The sequence below is a fragment of the Pongo pygmaeus genome, chromosome 7 (genome assembly GCF_028885625.2).
Source record: "Pongo pygmaeus isolate AG05252 chromosome 7, NHGRI_mPonPyg2-v2.0_pri, whole genome shotgun sequence".
NCBI classification, from domain to species: Eukaryota; Metazoa; Chordata; class Mammalia; order Primates; family Hominidae; genus Pongo; species Pongo pygmaeus.
The window spans coordinates 9444673-9464727 of NC_072380.2; the positions used below are offsets into that span (position 1 = coordinate 9444673).

At 44.8% G+C, this 20055-nt stretch overlaps 1 protein-coding gene across 4 annotated transcripts; it reads right to left on the minus strand.

Annotated features, from left to right (window-relative positions):
- Positions 1 to 507: 507 nt before the first annotated feature.
- On the minus strand, positions 508 to 18248 carry LOC129042491 (L-threonine 3-dehydrogenase, mitochondrial). Of its 4 annotated transcripts, none has more exons than XM_063668507.1 (10): positions 18171 to 18248; positions 11266 to 11354; positions 10127 to 10313; positions 8218 to 8260; positions 7125 to 7195; positions 5043 to 5192; positions 4771 to 4943; positions 3625 to 3715; positions 1605 to 1874; positions 508 to 1013 (listed from the first exon to the last, which is right to left on the minus strand). In XM_063668507.1, exons 3-10 carry the CDS (start codon positions 10296 to 10298, stop codon positions 874 to 876), a joined length of 1110 nt encoding a protein of 369 aa, XP_063524577.1. In that variant the 5' UTR covers positions 10299 to 10313; positions 11266 to 11354; positions 18171 to 18248; the 3' UTR covers positions 508 to 873. The 4 variants fall into 4 exon arrangements, with proteins under 4 accessions (XP_063524577.1, XP_054354562.1, XP_054354565.1 ...); XM_054498587.2 differs by lacking the exon at positions 18171 to 18248 and adding an exon at positions 17284 to 17394; XM_054498590.2 differs by lacking the exons at positions 11266 to 11354; positions 18171 to 18248 and adding exons at positions 15234 to 15416; positions 17284 to 17362.
- Between the last annotated feature and the right edge of the window lie 1807 nt (positions 18249 to 20055).

The following is a 20055-nucleotide window of genomic DNA, read 5'->3' on the forward strand; positions in this document are numbered from 1 at the left end:
AAAAAAAAGATGCAACAAGAAAGTGCTCTTTAGAAAACTGCATTGGTCTAAACTGGTCTGACTAGTGGGCCTCAGCTGGATTCAAACAACCAGTGGCACCTGGCACTTAATGAGTGAATCTAAAGGGGTGTAGCCCAGAAACCTGTGTATTAGACAATCTCCCTAGATGCTGATATTGCCAGTCAGGGAATTATGTTCCTGGGAATTACACTTAGCTCACTAACAGGAGGGCAATCAAAATAAGAGAGGGGCTACCCTTCACTGATTACATCATCTTTAAATTCTTAATTTCCCACAGATCTAGCATTTTACAGAAAAACCAGAAATTATGATTTTTGAAGCAGTGTCAAAATATCTTGAATGTGATGGACATGGGATGAATACACCAAACATGTTTTACGTTCCGCTGGGATAGTAAAGAATACTTTTAAATGAGGAGTACCTCTTTGAAAGTCCTTAAAATGTAATCTTTGGTCTCTAGTCAAGAGAATAATCGAGTCTTAGGAGGAATATTTAAATTGAATTTAATTAAATACAAATGTCACATACTCCCACCTTCCCAGAAACGGTCACTTCATCCTAATTAAGGAAATGGAAAGTAATGATGACTTAAGCCTTATTCTGTGGAATGTATTTAGACAAGTTCAGGCAAACAGCAAAAACTGAAAAGTCCCACCACCATACCTACAACATTCTGAAAATGCTTAAATGTTAACTCCATTCTTTGTCTAGCAGTTCAATATGAGCTGCCAAAATTTAGTCCAATTAGTCAGTTCCAAATAATGTAGGCTCCTTGGAGTCTATAACCTTGGAGTTGTGACAGTTCTCCTTTGACAGTGGACCAGGACACAGGAGCTCCTCTTCCATATTCTTTCAGTTGGCTTGGGCAACTCTGGTTTCAGAACCATGGAAGTTCAACATGGCAGTCACCAACTCTGGAAGATCAAAATCATGTTTCCACCCCCAGTCCTTCCGAGCATTGCTGTCATCAAAGTTCATCGGCCAACTATCCGCTAGGAAAAGATACGCAAGAGTAGCTTAAGTTATTCAGGTTGTGGATTTGCAAAAAGGTCTTGACCATTTTATATAAAGGTCTACCGTACAAGGTACAAAACAGGAAATTCCTTCGAGTAAAGCAGAACCGCTGTTATGCAGTCACCCTCTTCGGGCCAAAGACTATTAACCCATCTTTTGTGAGGCACTGTGAATTTTCACACATTATTAAAATCTCACACAACTTCATAAGAAGTTTTATACTCAAAGAGGTGCTTCCACCCACAAATTGGCAAAGTTACAGTATTTGAAAACCTGGGGCTGTTTTCATACTACCTCTGTTGCTTCTATTTTTCCTTGCTTTATGTTTAAACTGTAAAAATGATGAAAGGCTAACAAGCTGTTTATTTGGAATGAAATGATTTCACCCACTTTAGATATCATTCCCCAAAATCAAAGCATGTGCTGGCTTGAGCTCAACAATTTCTTGGGCTAGGCTCCTTCTCCAAAAGGTGTCTGGACTCTTGGGAAGGATCTATGTTCTCTTTATCCTTCCAAGGTTTACGTTCTCCAGAGACTCAAAGTAAAGGCCTTTGCCACCGGGTACGAACCTATGGCCTGCCGAACGGCATCCACGTTGTATGTGATCTGGAATTCCGGCACGTGCTTGAGGACCTCCTGGGCCAGCTCCTCAGGTGTGAAGCTCATGGCGCTGACATTGTAGGTCCTCATGGAAAGGGACTCGGCTGGGGCCTCCATGACCTCCAGGGTGGCCCTGAGGCAGTCGTCAATGTACATCATGGGCAGCCTCGTGCGGGCTTCCAGGTTGCACTCGAATTTGCCATGCTTTGTGGCATCATGGAAAATCTGGACTGCATAGTCTGAAAGGGAATCCCGTGTGTGGGTTATAACAAAACAATGAACGAGCCTCTTGGATCAAGGCAGCAGTTCTCAAATGTTCTAGTCTCAGAGTCTTTTTATAACAGATTCTTAAAAATTAAGAACTCCAGTCAAGCTCAGTGACTCAGGCCTATAGTCCTAGCAGTTTGGGAGGCTGAGGCAGGCAGATCACCTGAGATCAGGAGTTCAAGACTAGCCTGTCCAACACAGTGAAACCCCAGCTCTACTAAAAATACAAAAATTAGCCAGGTGTGATGGCACACATCTGTAATCCCAGCTACTTGGGAGGCTGAGGCATGAGAATCGCTTGAACCCAGGAGATGGAGACTGCAGTGAGCTGAGATCACGCCATTGCACTCCAGCCTGGGTGACAGAGCAAGACTCCACTTCAAAAAAAAAAAAGAATTGAGAACTCCCAAAGAGATCTGACTAATGTGGGTTATATCAATATTTACTGAAACAGAGTTAACTGAGAATTGTTTAGAATATTACCTTTTTAAATGACAATAAGCCTATCACTTATTAATATGTATAACATTTTATAGGAAAAAGAGTATATTTTCTAAACAAACAAAATTTACTGAGAAGGATGGTCTGTTGTACATTCTAAAAATCTCTTTAGGGTCTGGCTTGATAGGGGTCCGCTGGAGCCCCCATCTGCTTCTGTATCCAGTCCGTTCTTATCTCACACACCACACCACCTCTGGAAAACTCTACAATGCATTTGTGAAAGGAGAGTGAAAAAGGCCAGTAATGTCTCCATATTGATAAGATTTTGGACCCCCAAGACCCCTTGCAAGTGTCTGGAGGATGACCGGAGCTCCCCAGACCACACCTGGAGAAGCACCATATTAAAAAGCAGAAGTTTTTTAAGGCCTGCTTCCAAATCCCTCTGATGTGGTCAAGTACTTTCCATATTCATTCTCAGGACCACAGATGTGGGAAGGATACCTGATGTGGGACTTACGAAACAGAATGAGTGTTTGAGTCCAAAATAATAATCATACTTATGTTCCTTTCACATACACAATGCCTAGAGTCTATTTTAATAGGGCTTTCTCTGCGTGTTAAGAAACGAGAGGCTGCTGCTTGCTGGGGGTCTTCCTACACTGTGAGTCACAGATTTGTTCTTGAATATTACGTTTTATTCTGGCACTGGGGGTGGCCAATCCCGAGCTGAACTGACAACGCTGGCATGTGCTACCCTTAGTGAGTGTAAGCCAATTGGGTTCACTGTGCTTTTAAAATGCACATCGGGAGATATTACAGAAAAACTCTGGTTAGCATACAGCTAAAAAGATAGCAAATTCATTTACTACAAGACAACTCCACCTAGCAATAAGTCAGTCTATTTTTTTTTTTTATTTTTGGTGGGTGTTTTTTTTTGTTGTTGTTTTTTATTTTTGAGACAGGGTCTCACTCTGTCACCCAGGCTGGAGTGCAGTGGCACGATCTCGGCTCACCGCACCCTTGGCCCTCTGGGCTCAAGAGACCCTCCTGCCTCAGCCTCCCCAGTAGCTGGGACTACAGGTGCGGGCCATCATGCCTGGCTAATTTTTGTTTATTTTTCATAGAGACAAGGTCCCACTGTGTTGTCCAGGCTGGTCTCTGGCTAGAGTGATCCTCCTGCCTCAGCCTCCCAAAGTGCTGGAATTATAGGCATGAGCCTCCGCACCTGGCTAGAAAGCCTACCTAACATATAAAAGATGTAAGAAATAGAAAACACTTAACCAGTTGTTCCTCCTCCAGGCTGGGAGTCAGCTGAAATGATTCCAGGATATCTCAGGCATCGGAAATCTAACCCATACCGGTAATGATAATACTATGAAAAAGAGAGAACGTATTCAAACACAGATATTTTAAATCAGATAGATGCAAGAAAAAAAAAAACCTGCCTTTTTCTGAAATCTCATTCCATGCAGTAATATTTAAATACTCCTAAAGAAAATAAAGACTCCTAAGTTTTTATCTTTTAAAGAAAATCAACTTTTTGGTGATACATCAATGCTGTAAATGACACATTAGCCTACAGTAGGCATTTCCAGCCTCTCTTTGGAAAGGCGCCACTGATCATCATCCTAAACAATTCAGCCTGAGTGCATTCCCACACGTGGCATGGGGAAAAGCAGAGGAGAGAACAGTGGATGAGAGGGCCATGGCTATGACAGAACTGGAGGAGCAGGCAGTAACTCAAATCTACTAGAGTTATAAAGATAAACAGTATTTTGCAGTAGTTCACACCTATAATCCCAACACTTTGGGATGCTGAAGTGGGTGGATCACTTGAGGTCAGAAGTTTGAGACCAGCCTGGCCAACATGGCAAAACACTGCCTCTACTAAAAATATAAAATTTAGCTGGGCATGGTGGCACGTGCCTATAATCCCAGCTACTTCGGAGGCTGAGGCATGAGAATCCCTTGAACCCAGGAGGCGGAGGCTGCTATGAGCTGAGATCACGCCACCACACTACAGCCTGGGTGACAGAGCAAGACTCTGTCTCAAAAAACAAACAAACAAACAAAAAAACCCAAGATGTTTGAGGTTTTAGAGTTACTACCAATGGCTATCAATACTGGGAGCCAGAAAGAATGGTGGGGTACAAGTAAGACAAGCAGCAAATGAAGAGATGGGGGCTGTGCACGGGGCACCCAAGAAGTGCTGAGTGTTCCCATACGGTTGAGGTTTCAGGAGCTGGAAACACCTGCTACATGGCAAACCTAGTGAGTTAAGTAAGTGACTCTGGGGCTGGGATCCAAGAAGAGGGAAAGTTCCTCCAGGGATGAATCACCAGGCCTTGGAGGCAAAAAGAATGAGAAAGCAAACAGCAAATCGTGCCAGCCAGGGCACATTCAGCAATCTTGCTGAGTGATGCTTACTTCTCCCATGAGCTCCGCGTGGACCTTGGACACCCCGTAGATGGTCCTGGGTCTCTGAATACAGAGATCGGGGGTTGGATTCCGGGGAGAGGTGGGTCCAAAAGCCCCGATCGTGCTAGGCACAAACAATCGCAGATTGTGTTCCGCAGCAACGTCCAGGATATTATGCAGGCCTGAAATGAACAGACACTATCAGAATCTGAAAACATCTCTTCTTAAAGAACTAGAAAAATGGGCAAATAAATCACATCCAGCCAGAGCCAGATGCTTACCAGTTATATTCACTGCTCTCGCCAGGGAAACATTTGCTTCTCCAATGGCGCTGAGCAAAGCGCTGTAATGAAACAACCAGGTGATGCGGTTGTTTACCACGATCTCCCGAAGATTCTTATAATCCAAGATATCAGAATAAATGAACGGACCTGCAAGGAACATAAATTGAAACCACGAATGTGAAAAGGGCTGTGAACTAAATGGACCTTTCCCCTTTCCGCCGTTGACTTGTGAATTTCACTGGTAGCCATGCGGTAACTAAGCCAGCTGGGCACTAGGCAGCATTTTTCTTATGGAAGAATCACAAGTCACAATCACTCCCCCCAGGTAGTGACAGCAAATGCTCCTACAGGACCTGCCTGGGCCAGACCCTGTTCTAAGGACTTTATGTACATTTCTTTCCCACACAGCCTTGGAGGTAAACACATTTTACTGATGAGGAAACAGGCACCGAGAGGTTAAGCAACTTGCCAGGATCAGAGAACAAGTGGAGGAAATGGGGCTGCAGCTAGGCATCGGGCTCCAGAGTGGGTGCCGTTCCTCCCAGCCCTGTATGCACAGAGTGGCTTCACTCTGCTTCCAGGGTGCACATTTGAAAAGGAATAGAGAAACGGACATATTCACCACCACCACCACCTTGGTATAGAAGAGCCCAAAATCATGAGTTTATCATACTCAATTACACAGAGGTAAAGCTGATCTTGTTCTGTGCCAATTTTCCCCACTTACAGCAAACTGTCACTCTTCCCCATGGCGAGCAGCAAAAGGCTGATGCTGAACAGGAAGGACTAGGAGGCATTACAAAACCTTATTTTTGGGGCAGCGGGGACAGAGTCTTGCTCTGTCGCTCAGGCTGGAGTGCAGTGATGCAATCACGGCTCACTGCAGCCTCCATCTCCTGGGCTCAAGTGGTCCTCCCAAGTAGCTAGGACTACAGGCATGTGCCACCATGCCCAGCTCATTTTTTATTTCTTGTGGAGACAGGGTCTCACTATATTGCCCAGGCTAGTCTTGAACTCCTGGACTCAACTGATCCTCCCACCTCAGCCTCCCAAATTGCTGGGATTACAGGTGTGAGCCACCATGCCTAGTCATAAAAACATTTTTGAAGCAGTAAAAAACCTGACTAGAAGAGCTTGAGGTTTGTGTGTGTGTGTGTATGTGTGTAGTACTTTAAGAGCAATTCTACACTGTAACAACAGGATTTATTTTTCCAAATTTCTAAAGTTCCTTTTCTTTAGTACAGAACTTGATTTTTGTTTGTATTCTCTCCAAGTCAACAAGCTAACTTAAAATACAAAGACAGGAAACAAAGTTTTTATTTCAAATAACATCAAAATATATTATTCCAAAAACTTCAAGGTCAAAAGAATTCTTCTGTTCTTTTATCACTTGAACAAGCAGCAGCATTAAAAATATGTATTTTTTTACTATACTTTAAGTTTTAGGGTACATGTGCACAATGTGCAGGTTTGTTACATATGTATACATGTGCCATATTGGTGTGCTGCACCCATTAACTCGTCATTTAACATTAGGTATATCTCCTAATGCTATCCCTCCACGCTCCCCCCACCCCACAACAGGCCCCGGTGTGTGATGTTCCCCTTCCTGTGTCCATGTGTTCTCATTGTTCAATTCCCATCTATGAGTGAGAACATGCAGTGTTTGGTTTTTCGTCCTTGCGATAGTTTGCTGAGAATGATGGTTTCCAGCTTCATCTATGTCCCTACAAAGGACATGAACTCATCATTTTTTATGGCTGCATAGTATTCCATGGTGTATATGTGCCACATTTTCTTAATCCAGTCTATCACTGTTGGACATTTGGGTTGGTTCCAAGTCTTTGCTATGTGAATAGTGCTGCAATAAACATACGCGTGCATGTGTCTTTATAGTGGCATGTTTTATAATTCTTTGGGTAAAATATGTACTTTTAAGTGAAATACCAGTGCCTCAATAACTCCTCTTTGAGTCATAAACTCAGCTATGAGCTGTTGCACTCAACAATTTCATAAGCCACCTCTTTGTGCTTTGAAAATTAGAGATAAAAATAAAAGCAAGACCTATTGATCTCTTACCACTGTGAAAGACATGATCGGGGGGTTTCCTTATGTCAGACAAAATCACATTGTCCTTTCCAAATCGTTTCCTAAAGGGAAAATCAACACACACAAGTTGGCAACATCTAGGATGCAATGAGTCCTGTGAGAAGTCATTTAAAATAAGAACTGTAGTTTTCTGCCAGCCTCCAAATCTCTACTTCCTCTTCATCCTCAATTTCCACACCTTCAGTTCTTGTCTCTCTCACACTCAGGCCTCTATTTCCCTGCCCATGACTCTGTCTTCTGTTTCTCCTCTCAGCTGACTGTTAACCCTATGCTTGTCACCAGTTTCTTCCCATTACCCCCTAGAGTTTTTACCTCTTCCTCATCATTCTTCTTATCTTCTCTCCCCTCTTCTTATTCTCTCATCCCATTCGCTCCAAATCTCACACTCTTCCCTTCCAGTTTGCACCTGTACTTCCCTTGGTTCTCAAACAACTAAAAGTCAAAGCGATTCATTGGGAGATGTGTGTCTCACTTTGCCTAAGTTAGGAAAGAGAGAGAGAGAGAGCAAAGCACCAGTCTGGAGATGTTGAGTCAAGGGCCTGCTACAAGTCTGTGATATTCAGAGGCAAAATAAAATGTATTTTAGGCTGGGCACAATAGCTCACATCTGTAATCCCAGCACTTTGGGAAGGCGAGGTGGGCAGATCACTTGAGGCCAGGAGTTAGAAGACCAGCCTGGGCAACAGCGAGAGCCCATCTCTACCAAAAATACAAAAAATTAGCTGGGCATGGTGGTATGTGCCTGTAGTCCCAGCTACTCGGGAGGCTGAGGCAGGAGAATCACTTGAACCCAGGAGGTGGAGGTTATAGTGAGCCGGGATTGCACCACTGCACTCCAGCCTGGGTGACAGACTGAGGCTCCATCTCAAAAAAAAAAAAACTATATCTATATCTCTATATATCTATATCTATATTTATATATAGCAGTTATTTAGATATATCTTAACAATGGTAAGGAGCAAGAGGAGAGAGAAAAGAAGTTTAAAAGGCATCCCAATGCCTTTTAAAGGCTCCATATACTTAAGAACTCAGATTTTAAATTTCAAGTTTTTAGGGCTCTTACCTCAAAAGATTAGCAAGCCCCACTCCCAGCTGGCCAAGACCCCCTAGATGAAGAAGAAAAAAAGTGAAGCTTTAATGCAAATCTAAACAGTTCAATTATTCCCAGAAGGTAATAACTGAGTGAGACTAGTTTTCAGTCTTAGCTAACTACGTAAGTCCTAGGTTGAGCTGATATAACTGCTGCTTACTTCCAATCTTCTCAGAAACACGGTGCAGCACTTAGAAATGCAATGATCTCCCCCAGGCTAGGACAGAGGCCAATACAGGTAACATTCGTTTCAGAGACAACACTCTCACCAGCATGGAGTGGTTCCGAGAAAGAGGAGAAGCAAGGGCATAAGAAGAGGAAAATCTCATGAAAGCCAGACACAGGTCTGGAATTTCTTGGGGCAGGAACTCAATCTTGGCCTTCATTATTTTGATGAACTTTGAAGCTTGTCTGCTATGGGCGACAAAATCATTCAAAACCAGTATGAACAGATTCATATCCACCTCTGGTGAGATGAGGCAGAATCCCATCCTCCATTAGAAGTGGCCTGGGATATGAAAGGGCAAAGAGGCAGGGAGAAACCAAGAAGTCATTTGAAAAAGGGGCAGACAACTGAATCAACAAGGCGCCACCGAGAAAGTTAAAATCAATAGTACAGCTTCTAGTTTGAAGGATTAAACATGCCATTAATAGAAACGGGAGGCCAGTGGGCTAGGAACACATTTGGGTAAGGACAACAGTCCATTTCATTTGAGAGAAACTGATGAGGCAGGAAAATATAAAAGTGGGACTTCCTGTAAGCATTTGTTAACTTGGGAGTAAAACCAGGACACCCTGAAAGATGCATCATTAGGGGAGGTGAGAGGGAATAAAACAAACACTCGGACAACACAATGGGTGAATCCGAAGAAAGGCACAGAGGGACATCTACTAAGCTTGAAACTTATTTCAGCCTCAGAAGTGGACAAGGCAGTAAAAGAGCGCGTGCACGTGCACGCACACACACACACACACACACACACGAAAATGAGAAGGGTAATGCTGTAAAACCAAGGGAAGAAAGCCTGGCAAGGAAGAGAAAGAAGTAAAACATGTCCATCAAACTGGAGGTAGGCTTGGGCTGGCTGGAAGTAACAGAGTAAAGTCTGGAGTGACAAGGATACAAAATCAGGGGCCGAACATATTTGAGGTGAGGAGGTTCAGGGAGCGAGTCACTGGCAATGATGAGCTCAATGGCAACAATGAGCTCAAGGGCCATGATGAGCTCGAGGACAACAATGAACGCTGCGGCAACAAGTCCCTTGGCCAGACGCTAACTTACCTTCTCTATTTCCAACACGCAAATGTGCAATAATAGTTTGGGATTAATGACTCTGAGTTTAGGTTCAGGAGTCTGGCCAAGGAACAGCGTGCCTAACACCAGAATCAATGTTCTAGCCCCAGCACCCTCCTGTCCACTAGCCTTCGCTCCCCAGACTGATCCTAATATGGAAGGAAACCAAGTTCCAGAGCAGCTATTTGGCCCCCAGTTTCCTAGATTCCTTCGAACAACAACAAAAATTACGGCAGGGAAAACCAAGTGCTGGCAACAGTGATGAAATAAGGATTTGGATTTGCAAAATTCTAAAAAAACAAACAAAAAAGCCAATAGTGAAAAAGGCAGTGTCTGATCAATAAGATCAGCTGCTCTAATTTAAAACTTTCGTATTATAAAATACCTCATTCTGAAATCCTTTTCATAGTACAGAGAATAAATCCAGATTCTGTCATCTGGCCAAGCCTGTTTTTGCTGCATTATCGGCTACAGAGACAGGCAGTATGGTTCGGATAGCACATTACACATTCCAAAAACAAAGGCACAGACACATAGCACAGGAAACAATCCAGCCATGGAAGTAGAAAAAAGAAAAGAAAAACTAACCTGTAATTAAGACTCGTGGATGGTCTGTGTCAGAGAAAGACGCAGAGTGGAAGTTAGCATCTGCTGGAATTTGCCGAGGGGAGATGCCCAGAAAGCGGACCGGCAGGACAGGTGTCCAACAGCCACAGGCTGGGCTCTGCCCCAGTCGCCTCAGCATCCTAATGAACAGCATTTTCTTTTCAAATACCTTGTGAGAAAAAAGGAGCAGAGTTAACGATGTGACCTTTTATCCCTCCAGCTCTTCAAAACAAACTCTTCAGCTAAAATGAACGCTAAGATTGTCAGCGAATGAGCAAAGCTATGCTTTTATTTTTTTATTATTATTTTTTAAAGCTATGCTTTTAGATTCAGGAATCAAACTAAACAGACTGCTGAGTTCACCGACAGGAAGCCAGTCCAGGGCCTCCTGTGAGCCAGGCCCTGTGATAAAGGGATAAAGTGTTGCTCACACAAAGTCCGGCCAAACAAAGGCCAAACTGAGATTCAGAACTGACACCGCACAACGCTGACACCAGCTGGGATCTAATGCAACAGAGGCGGTAACTGCACAGAGAACCTGCACATCACAGAGACAAAGTCAGTGGATCCTAGCAAAGGCTTTAAGTCTTGACTACAACTGTTATCAACTTGTCCACACAACATCTGAGGATACAAATGGGTCCCAGATTAAATACAAAGTGCCCTATAAATCTTGTGTTAACACTCACATGTTATGATGAACCAGCCTAGAAAAGCAGAGGGTTAAAATAAAAGGATAAAAAGGCTTGCAGCAGTATTTAGTAAGCTGTGAAGGATTTTTGTTTTTCCATCATCCCTGTAGAACGGGTCACGTAAAAAAGCCATTTTCTTATTGTTTCAAAGATCACATAATTTAATTTAGTCTAGCTCCTCCTCCTCATCAGCTTTAGTAGTACCAGCTGACCATGAGATCAGCCCTGGCCTTAGAGGCCAAGACGGTCCAGTCACATATGGCTTGAGACTGCCATGTTCCTCAACCTGTCCCCAACACCCAGGCAGGCATGTCTTGAGAGTAAACCAGAGCTGCCCAGCTTGCTTTGCTGGTTCTAACAGCAAACCCCCCCACCCTCCCTACAGGCAGGCCTACCACACACTCACACTGACCTGTGGCCTCTACTCACCTGCCCGCTGGGAGAGGAAGATCTCTTCCAACAGGAAAGGCAGGTGAGCTTCAAAGCCAACTCAGGTGTCCCATCCCCTCAAGCATCTTCTATTTTGCATTATAAAGGGAGAAAAAGTAAACAAACCACAGTTAGAGACATTTCCTGTAAGATATGAACTTACAGGAAGGTACTCAGTGCCTCAAGTAGATTTAAGACAGTGATTCCAAGTTAAATGCCAGAAGTAGCAGAAGCTTTCTTGCAATCCCTAATCATACCAAAACCCAAATTACAGGAAACAAAAGGAAAATAATGTCTTTTCAAAACATACACCTTTTCACACCTTTCTGGGTCATGAGGGTTTTGCTCTTTACTACTCCATAACAAGACAGGTCAGTGACTGGACCCACCAGGTGTCCAGCATCTACAAGACACCTGAGGCCCTTCACCCCAGCTAATGTTCTCAAATAAGTGAGCAGAAGAGAACCTTCTCACCGTGGGCACATCTCTGCTTTTACTGCACAGGCCCAAAGTGATGAGGCAGGTGTCCAGGATGGGCCACATTACAGGAAAGGCCTGAGCTTTTCCTCAAGCAACCCTTAGAGGAACACTAAGTGTAGCCACTGCTGGCACCTGAAACCAGGTAAGAACTTGGATTCTTTTTCTTTTCTTTTTTTGAGACGGAGTCTGGCTCTGTCGCCCAGGCTGGAGTGCAGTCGTGTGATCTTGGCTCACTGCAAACTCTGCCTCTTGGGTTCACGCCATTCTCCTGCCTCAGCCTCCCGAGTAGGTGGAACTACAGGCACCCACCACCACACTCGGCTAATTTTTTTTTTTTGTATTTTTTTTTTTTAGTAGAGACAGGGTTTTACCATGTTAGCCAGGATGGTCTCAATCTCCTGACCTCGTGATCCACCCGCCTCGGCCTCCCAAAGTGCTGGGATTACAGGCATAAGCCACCGCACCCGGCCAAGAACTTGGATTCCTACAGTCACTTATTTCGGCAAGTGCAAAGGGATATTGAGGAAGCCCAGAGACAACATTTCCCAGAACATTCGAGACTGAAAGACAATTCCAATTCCTGAAAGCAAAATAATGAATGGTCACAGTTAAAAAGGGGTTTTTTTTTAATTTAAAAATTGAAGACTGGAGCTGTGGGGGAAAGGAAACCCTAAAGATATAAAACAGGTACAAATGTATTCATCTCTTTCTCCACAAAGGGAAAGCATGAAGGAGGCACCCAACAAATTGTTAATTGAATGTGAAGTTTTAGTTCAACAACATGGACAGTTCGTAATGGAGTTGGTTCTTCTTATTCCACTATTGTAAGTGGCTAACATTTTTTGCTGTTTATATGCCACAAGCTGGTGAGTGCTTAACAGCACTACTACAAGCACCACTCCCCTAGAAAACCTAGTTCTTAACCACCGCACAGCAATATTGCCTCTATTAGGGAATCGCTTTAACAATACATAGGTATTAAAAACAAAAATAAAATTTAAAGACCCTCCAACCATCTACAGCATGCAGCTTTTCTTCTTGCTCCTGCCAAGTTAAACTTAATACCCTTCAGGCAGAAGTTCTCTAACTTTTTGGTCTTAAAACTCCTTTACACTCTTAAAAATGGAGAACTCCAAAAAGCTACTGTTAATGTTGGTTATATCTATTACTATTTAGTGTTAGAAAACAAATAAATGTTTAACATCTTAATTAATTCATTTAAAAACAATAAACATGTTAACATAAACATCATTATTAAAATAACTATATTTTCGGGAGGCTGAGGCAGAAGAATTGCTTGAACCAGAGATGTGGAGGTTGCAGTGAGCCGAGATGGTGCCACTGCACTCCACTCCAGCCTGGGAGACAGAGCAAGACTACATCTCAAAAACAAACAAACAAACTGTTTTCCAATACAAAAAATATCCAGTGGAAGGAGTGCCATTATTTTAAACTTTATACTTCTCTTTGATAAAAAACAAAAAAAAACCAACTGGATTTTCATATCCGCTTCTGTAATTTGTTGTTCTAATTGAAAAAAAATCCAAACAGCAGTGAAAAGAGGAAATGGTATTTTATTCATTTTTTCAAATAACTCTGGATGTTTGTCTTTGCTACCACTCCAAAACTCAATCCATCGGTCTTCTTAAAGTTTAGTTGTGATGCGGAATCTGAAACCTTATCAATGAACTTTTTGTACTTTTCTACATTAAAACTTACTTTAATGCTTTAAATCAATGGTCTCCAACATTTTTAGCACCAGGGACCAGTTTTGTGGAAGACAATTTTCCGTGGACTGGGAGGAAAGGGGGTGGCTTCAGGATGATTCAAGCATATTCCATTTATTGTGCACTTTATTTCTATTATTATTGCATTGTAATATAAAATAATTATTGGTTCAGTAAGTTATGCACATTGTCCAAATATTAACACACTTCACTATGTAATATTCAAAAGTCCTACTAGGTAATATCACCACTGGTCTCATCAGAAAATTCCTAAGTATGGGGAAGCTGTCAAGCTCGTGGTAAATACAAATTAATTGGCAACAAACACTGTTAGTTGTTTCCTTGAAGTGACAGGCTCACTTCGTTCATGTTTTAGAATATGTCTGGCAATTATCCAAGTATGAATACTCATTGTCTGTCAGTCAGTCTGTCAAGCAAAAATGGTTTTCTATTAAGAAAAGTGGCCAGTTTAGCTCACAATTCAATCACACACTGCTTTACCTGAAGACAACCATCACACTTTGAAATACGCCACAGAATGCTTTATGGGCACTTTCCTACACTATACAGCATATCAAAGACATGCATACTCATAAGTCAAGATTTAATCCGGACAGTCATTTTTACTGTTTCATCGGGACATTCTTAAGTAAAGCTGGCAATTTTCTCTTATTTTATATTGAAAGCATAGGGTGGTAAAGAATACAGTGACGATTTAGTTTGAAAAGCTATGACAAAAATTTCTGGCTTTTAAAAAGCTCATTATATCCACACTTAAGCAATTCAATTCATTTTTCTTTAGAGGACTCTGAATGGTTGGTCTCAAAATAATGCTACTGGCACCATAATACTATTGAAAATGGTTCTCTGGCATAAGATTCATAAGACCAATTACTAACAGCTATAAAGCTGAGGAAAGCTTTCACCTTGCCTTAGTTTTGCCCATTTCTCTGGAGTAAATTCCTCCCTTTCATGAGTCAGAAACTCTGATATATTCATTTCATTTTTTTCAGCATTTTAGGCATAGGTGGTACAGCTGTGAGCTGAAAAATCAAGTTTTCTAATATCCCCCTGTTAAGCCAATAATCTATCCTTAAATAGAAGAATATATAAATATCCTTTTATTTTAGAATAAAATATTATTACATTCAAAAATAATTTTATACCATTTGAAATTTTAGAAAGGCTTTCCAATCAAGACTACAGAGTGTACTTTTTGTTGTCTTTTCATATAGGCACAGAAAACTCTGAGATTTCAAATTAATAACTTATTAAAAGAAAATGAGGTCACAGATATAATAGGTCTAAGTGAAGACACCCAGTGAGTGCACAGTAGAAATACTAAGTGCAAATTGAGTTCATCTCTGAAAATGCAGATATTTTCATCCTAACCCTAACACCTTAGAAGACTGAGAAACAGAAGAATACACAAGCACAAATCCCATTAGTCATCAGAGGCAAAGCTCTTTGCAAGTCATGTAATCTCTGGGAAACTCACTGCACACTTGTGAGAGAAAGAATGAAAAAGGTAAATAACATCTCAGCATTGTTTTTAAAAATAGTTTTGACCTCACGGACCCACAAAAGGTTTCAGAGACCCTCCACAGTTCCCCAGATTACAACTGGAGAAGAGTTGTTCTAAAGTAAAACTTTCTTTGCCAAGCTAGATACTAAATTTACATAGAGAAAGCCATCAAACATGATTTTCAGTCCCTCCTACCCAAACATGAAATGATAGCCCACACTTTCTCTCCCAAGCACCTTGTTTACTTTAATTGCAAGGGATAAAGAGGAGAAGGTTAACGTACTCTCCTCCACAAATAATGAAGCACTTTCCCAACCTGGGCCTCTCTGGGTTGGTCATGGAAGGTCACGACTTCTTCCATGCCCCTGCATATCCACTTATCTGCATTAACAGCAGCAGCAGTCACACAGCAGCGGCATCTGGAAATGAGGAGGCGATACAGATACAGACTCAGCTCAGCTGGCTTGAGTGATTGCTTCCACATAGGTGGGTGGTGAAGGTGTCAAGAATATGAAGGTCTCTAATTTGGGCCGCTGCAAGAACGGGCTTTCTAGAGAAGAAGCAGGTCAGGTGAGAAGACAAGTGAGTTTGGTGTGGACCTGTTGGGTTTAGGTGCCAGAAGACGATATATTTTCCCCCAGGAAGTTGTGATGCGTGTTCGTACTCACTCAATGCTGTGTCTAAGAGGCAGACAGTAAGGGGAAACCATCACAGGTTTACATCTCAAAAAATCAAATGATCCTGTTCTCAGGGAAGTTACTTCAGTTTATTGGGGTGTGGTGGCGGGGGGTGGGGAGGGGACTTAATTCAACTACAATTGCTCTAAAGATAGATAATTTTTTAGATATTAAGGAAACTTCCACCCATAATACCAAAGGCAACTAGATATGCAACATCAGTTTTCCTCAATGTTCTTGCTGTCATGAGATCTCCCAACATTTCTAGCTGTAATTATTCTTAGGTATGGAGACAGTAAAAGATGTATTAAGTAACGTCTTTAACAATGAAGCGTGAAACTAAGATATCCAGCCTCCAATAGATGAACGGATAAAGAAAATAGGGTCTACACATACAATGGAAGTTTTTCAGCCTTAAAAAAGAAGGGAATTCTGACACTTGCTACAACATGGATGAAGCTCAAAGTCATCAGGCTAAGTGAAATAAACCAGTCACCGAAGGACAAACACTGTATTCCTCCACTGATGTGCATTATTTAAAGCACTCAAAAAATCATAGAAACATAAAGCAGAAAGGTGACTGGTTGCCAAGGGCTGGGGTAGAGGCAGAGAAATTAGTGTTTAATGAGCGCAGAGTTTCAGTTTGATGAACAAGTGCTGGAGATTGATTGCACAACAACATGAATATACTTAACGCTACTGAACAGTACTCTTAGAAATGTTTAGGATGGTAAATCTAATCTTATGTGAAAGGAATCACAACTAAAACTACAAAAGAAAAAAGTTTTACAGTGTTCAGCACCAAGAAATGACCTGCACGCATATATGTACATATGTATCTGAAGAGCGAGAAAACTCGCCTAACATAGATCAATACTGCCCCCAGAGACCCAGCAAACTTCAACCCCCCCAGCCCTTGTCCTCTCTCCCCTTCCACTTGCAAACGTGCCTAAATCTACTACTCTCCCACTGCCTGCTCCTTCCTTCCAGCCTCAGGGGTCTACAGGAGCATTTCCGCTGCTGGTACCTTCATGCCTAGCCCCTCACATCGGGACTTCCCTGCTCTGAACTCGGTGATAACTGCCCAGTTTACAACTTCCTGGCGCCAATGCCCCCTGCCCCCTCCCCACTTCTAACTTAATAGCTATGTCCATGTCCACCTTCATTTTCACTGGGCTCCCCCACTCCAATCTTATTCTGCTTTAAGGAGCAAGAACGTTTACCCAGACGCACTTTCAAGGCAGTCTGGGCTTTAAAACCTCTGACTCATTACATCATCATCATCACCAATGCATCCTCTTAATAGTAATGATCCAAGGAAAAATCAGGCGCCTCGTAACTACGGAGCGTTCGCGAAGCATCTGCTTTCCTGAACTCTTCTTTAACCCTCACAGCAACCCTCAAGCTGGGACCTTTTCCCCATTTTTCAGAATCCACTGACCGGCCCAAGTTCAGGCAGTTACTAACTACCAAGAGAGGTAGGTCCACCGTGTCCCATACCCTCTACTTCCACCACCCCGACTCTTCCCACTCAAGAGAAGAGATGAGATCAGATGCCTAAGAGGAGGCAAAAAGGAAGAAACACCCCCAGGGCCACGCAGGGGGGCACCTTTCCTGGCAGCCTGCACCCCTCCCCACGGGGAGAGCACGGACCGGCCAGGGGTGCGGGGCCCGTGGCCCGCCTCGCTGTGTGCGCCTGGCTTCTTGCCTCGCCAAATCTCAAGTTTCCGCGTCCTCGGAAAGGGGGCAATCACCGTGCCATCACAATAGATTGTTGAGAGCATTTAATAAAAGCAGTCAATCTATGAAAAGCACTGTGCAAACTGCGCGGTCCGTGTAAAGGCTCAATCCCCATTCGCTTTCTCTTTTTTTTTTTTTTTTTTTTTTTTTTTTTAACTCTCTGAGCTGGTTAAAGTCTGGGCTTTACGTGGGGATGATCTGAAAGCTAGAAAGGATCGAGAAAAATCCCAAAGCTCTAAGCGTGAGCTAGGGAGAGTCTCAGAGGGAGGTCTGACTGCAGAGCGGGAGTCTCCTCCTCCCGTGCGCGGCTGCCCGGGACGAGAAGCCGGTGGGGCATCCAGGACGAGGACGCGAGGTCTCAGCCTGGGCGGGTGGACAGGCTGTGGGGTCCCACCCTCCGCAGGCGATGGCTTCCCAAAGTCTGTACAAACAGGTTTCGCGGGGCCGGCCATGCCCGCCCCTCCTCCCGGCGTGGGAAGCCCTTTCAAAAGTGGAGGGGAGCGGGTGTCGCGCCCCGCTAACCCCGGCTGCGCCTGGGCCCTCTCCGCACCGGGCTCCGGCGCCGCCCCTCCTGACTCTGCGGCCACGGCCGGGAACCCTGCGGACGCCTGGGATTGCAGAGTCTCCGGCGCCGCGCAGGGCTCGCCCCGACCTCGGCCAGCCCCAGGCAACCCGCTCCGCGGCAAGTCCCCACGCCAAGATGTGGCTCGGCTCCCGCCTCCGCCGGGGGAAATGTCGGGCGACCCCCACACTGACCTTCCTGCGAACCCCGCGCAGGCTATGAACCCAGAGCTGGAGCTGCCCGTAGACCCAGCGAAACCGGACCCCGCGCCTTTATGCCGCCCCGCCCCGCCCGGCGCACCAATCCCCGGCCGAGGAGGGGCCGCGTGGCGCCGCGGGGGGCGGGCCGCGCACGCCCCCGCAGGGAGGACTCAGGGACAGTCAGGGCCCCGGGAGAGTCCGCGCGCATCGCCCCCCTCCGCGGCGCCAGCCCTGGCGTCCGTGCGTGGCCCCGCCAGGGATGGGGCGACGCGGTCAGAGCCGCACGCGACCGAAATCCGCACTCTGGAGCCGCAGAGCGCGCGGTCTTGCTGTTTAGCGGCTCCCTGGCAAGTGACGTGGGGAAGAAACGCAGGGCGCAGGAAAGACAGCTGGAAAGGTTTGCGGTGTAGCTGGCCCAGGATTGAGGGTCTGGAGGTCGGGTGTGGGGAGACCTTGAGCGAGGCACTTCTTGGCCTCCCCATCTGGGAGGCATCGCTGAAAAATTAGGAGACCTCCAAGACCATAGACCAGCAGAGTCGGCGTCACCTGGGCGCCGGTTGGAAATGCAAATTGGCAGGTCGCACCGCAACCCCTCCCGACTTGCTGAGTCAGCATCTCTGGTGGTGGGGCCCGCGCGACCCCAGTGGGACGCCGGTGCGCGCAGTAGCTTGAGAAGCGAGAGTCCAAGGCGCTGGTTCTCAAACTCCGCTGCATATTGCAATCATCTGGGAGCTTTTTAACCTCCAAACGCCCAGGCTGCCCCCGGACCAAATGACAGAATCCCTGGGGCTGGGGGGACAGGGACAGAGAAGCCCAGACGTAAGTATTTTTTTAAGCTCTTAAAGCGATTCCGTTGTGCTGTGAAGGTTGGACCCAAGGTGTGGTCTCTGGACAAAGCAGCCCCCACTCCAGACCTACCGAACCAGGGAATCTGCATTTTAACAGGATCCCCTAGTGACTTACAGGCGCCTTCGGTTTGGGAGAAACAACTCTAAGGTGTCTTCTGACATTAAGAATCTGTGATTTTGTGAAATCTATCTCGTTTTGTTTAGCGAGCTAGCCAGGCCCCGTTTTTTCAGCTTCTCCTTTGACTTGATCCCTGAAGATGGCTCTGCCTCTGGCCCGCTTGAAATGTGTCGACTAGGTCATGATCACCGTGCATTCTGCTCAGCGTAGTCTCCCCGCCTGAAATGTTATTAATGCCATCTAAAATGACTACGGTTCTGTGGTCTACCGAACTGCCCAGGGAGGTGGGGGTTTCAGACTTTTGGCATCTCAAGAAACTTGAGATTACCGAGACCACGATACCCCCAGAGACGTGACGAGGGGGGATCAAGGCCACGGGGGACCAGAATGCTGACCCAGGCAACCTGTGCCTGCTGCGCTGCCCTTTGTAATACTCCTTATCATATCATGAGGAGGTATTTTTCGTTCTCCACAAACTTGGTGGTGGATGGAAGAGGATATCAAGCTCGCCTTGAGTGGGATTGAGGTAGGAGGCGGGGCTCAGACACCAGACCAGATTGAGGACAAACTAAAGCAAGGTCAGGGCCAAAGCAGCTTTCCATCAGACAGGCCCACCAGGGTGCCACGTCAGTTTACCGTTGCCATGGCAATACCAGGGAGTTACCGCCCCTTTCCATGGCAGTGACCCAATAATTACCACCCCTTCCCTACAGATTTCTGCATAAACCGCCCCTTAATCTGCATGCAATGAAAAGTGGGCATATATATATATATATGACTGCAAAACTGCCCTGAGCTGCTCCTCTCTGCCTATGGGCGAGCCCTGCTCTGCAGGAGCAGTCACGGAGCTGTAACCCTGCCTCTTCAGTAAAGCTGTTTTCTTCTACCTCTGGCTTGCCCTTGAATTCTTTCC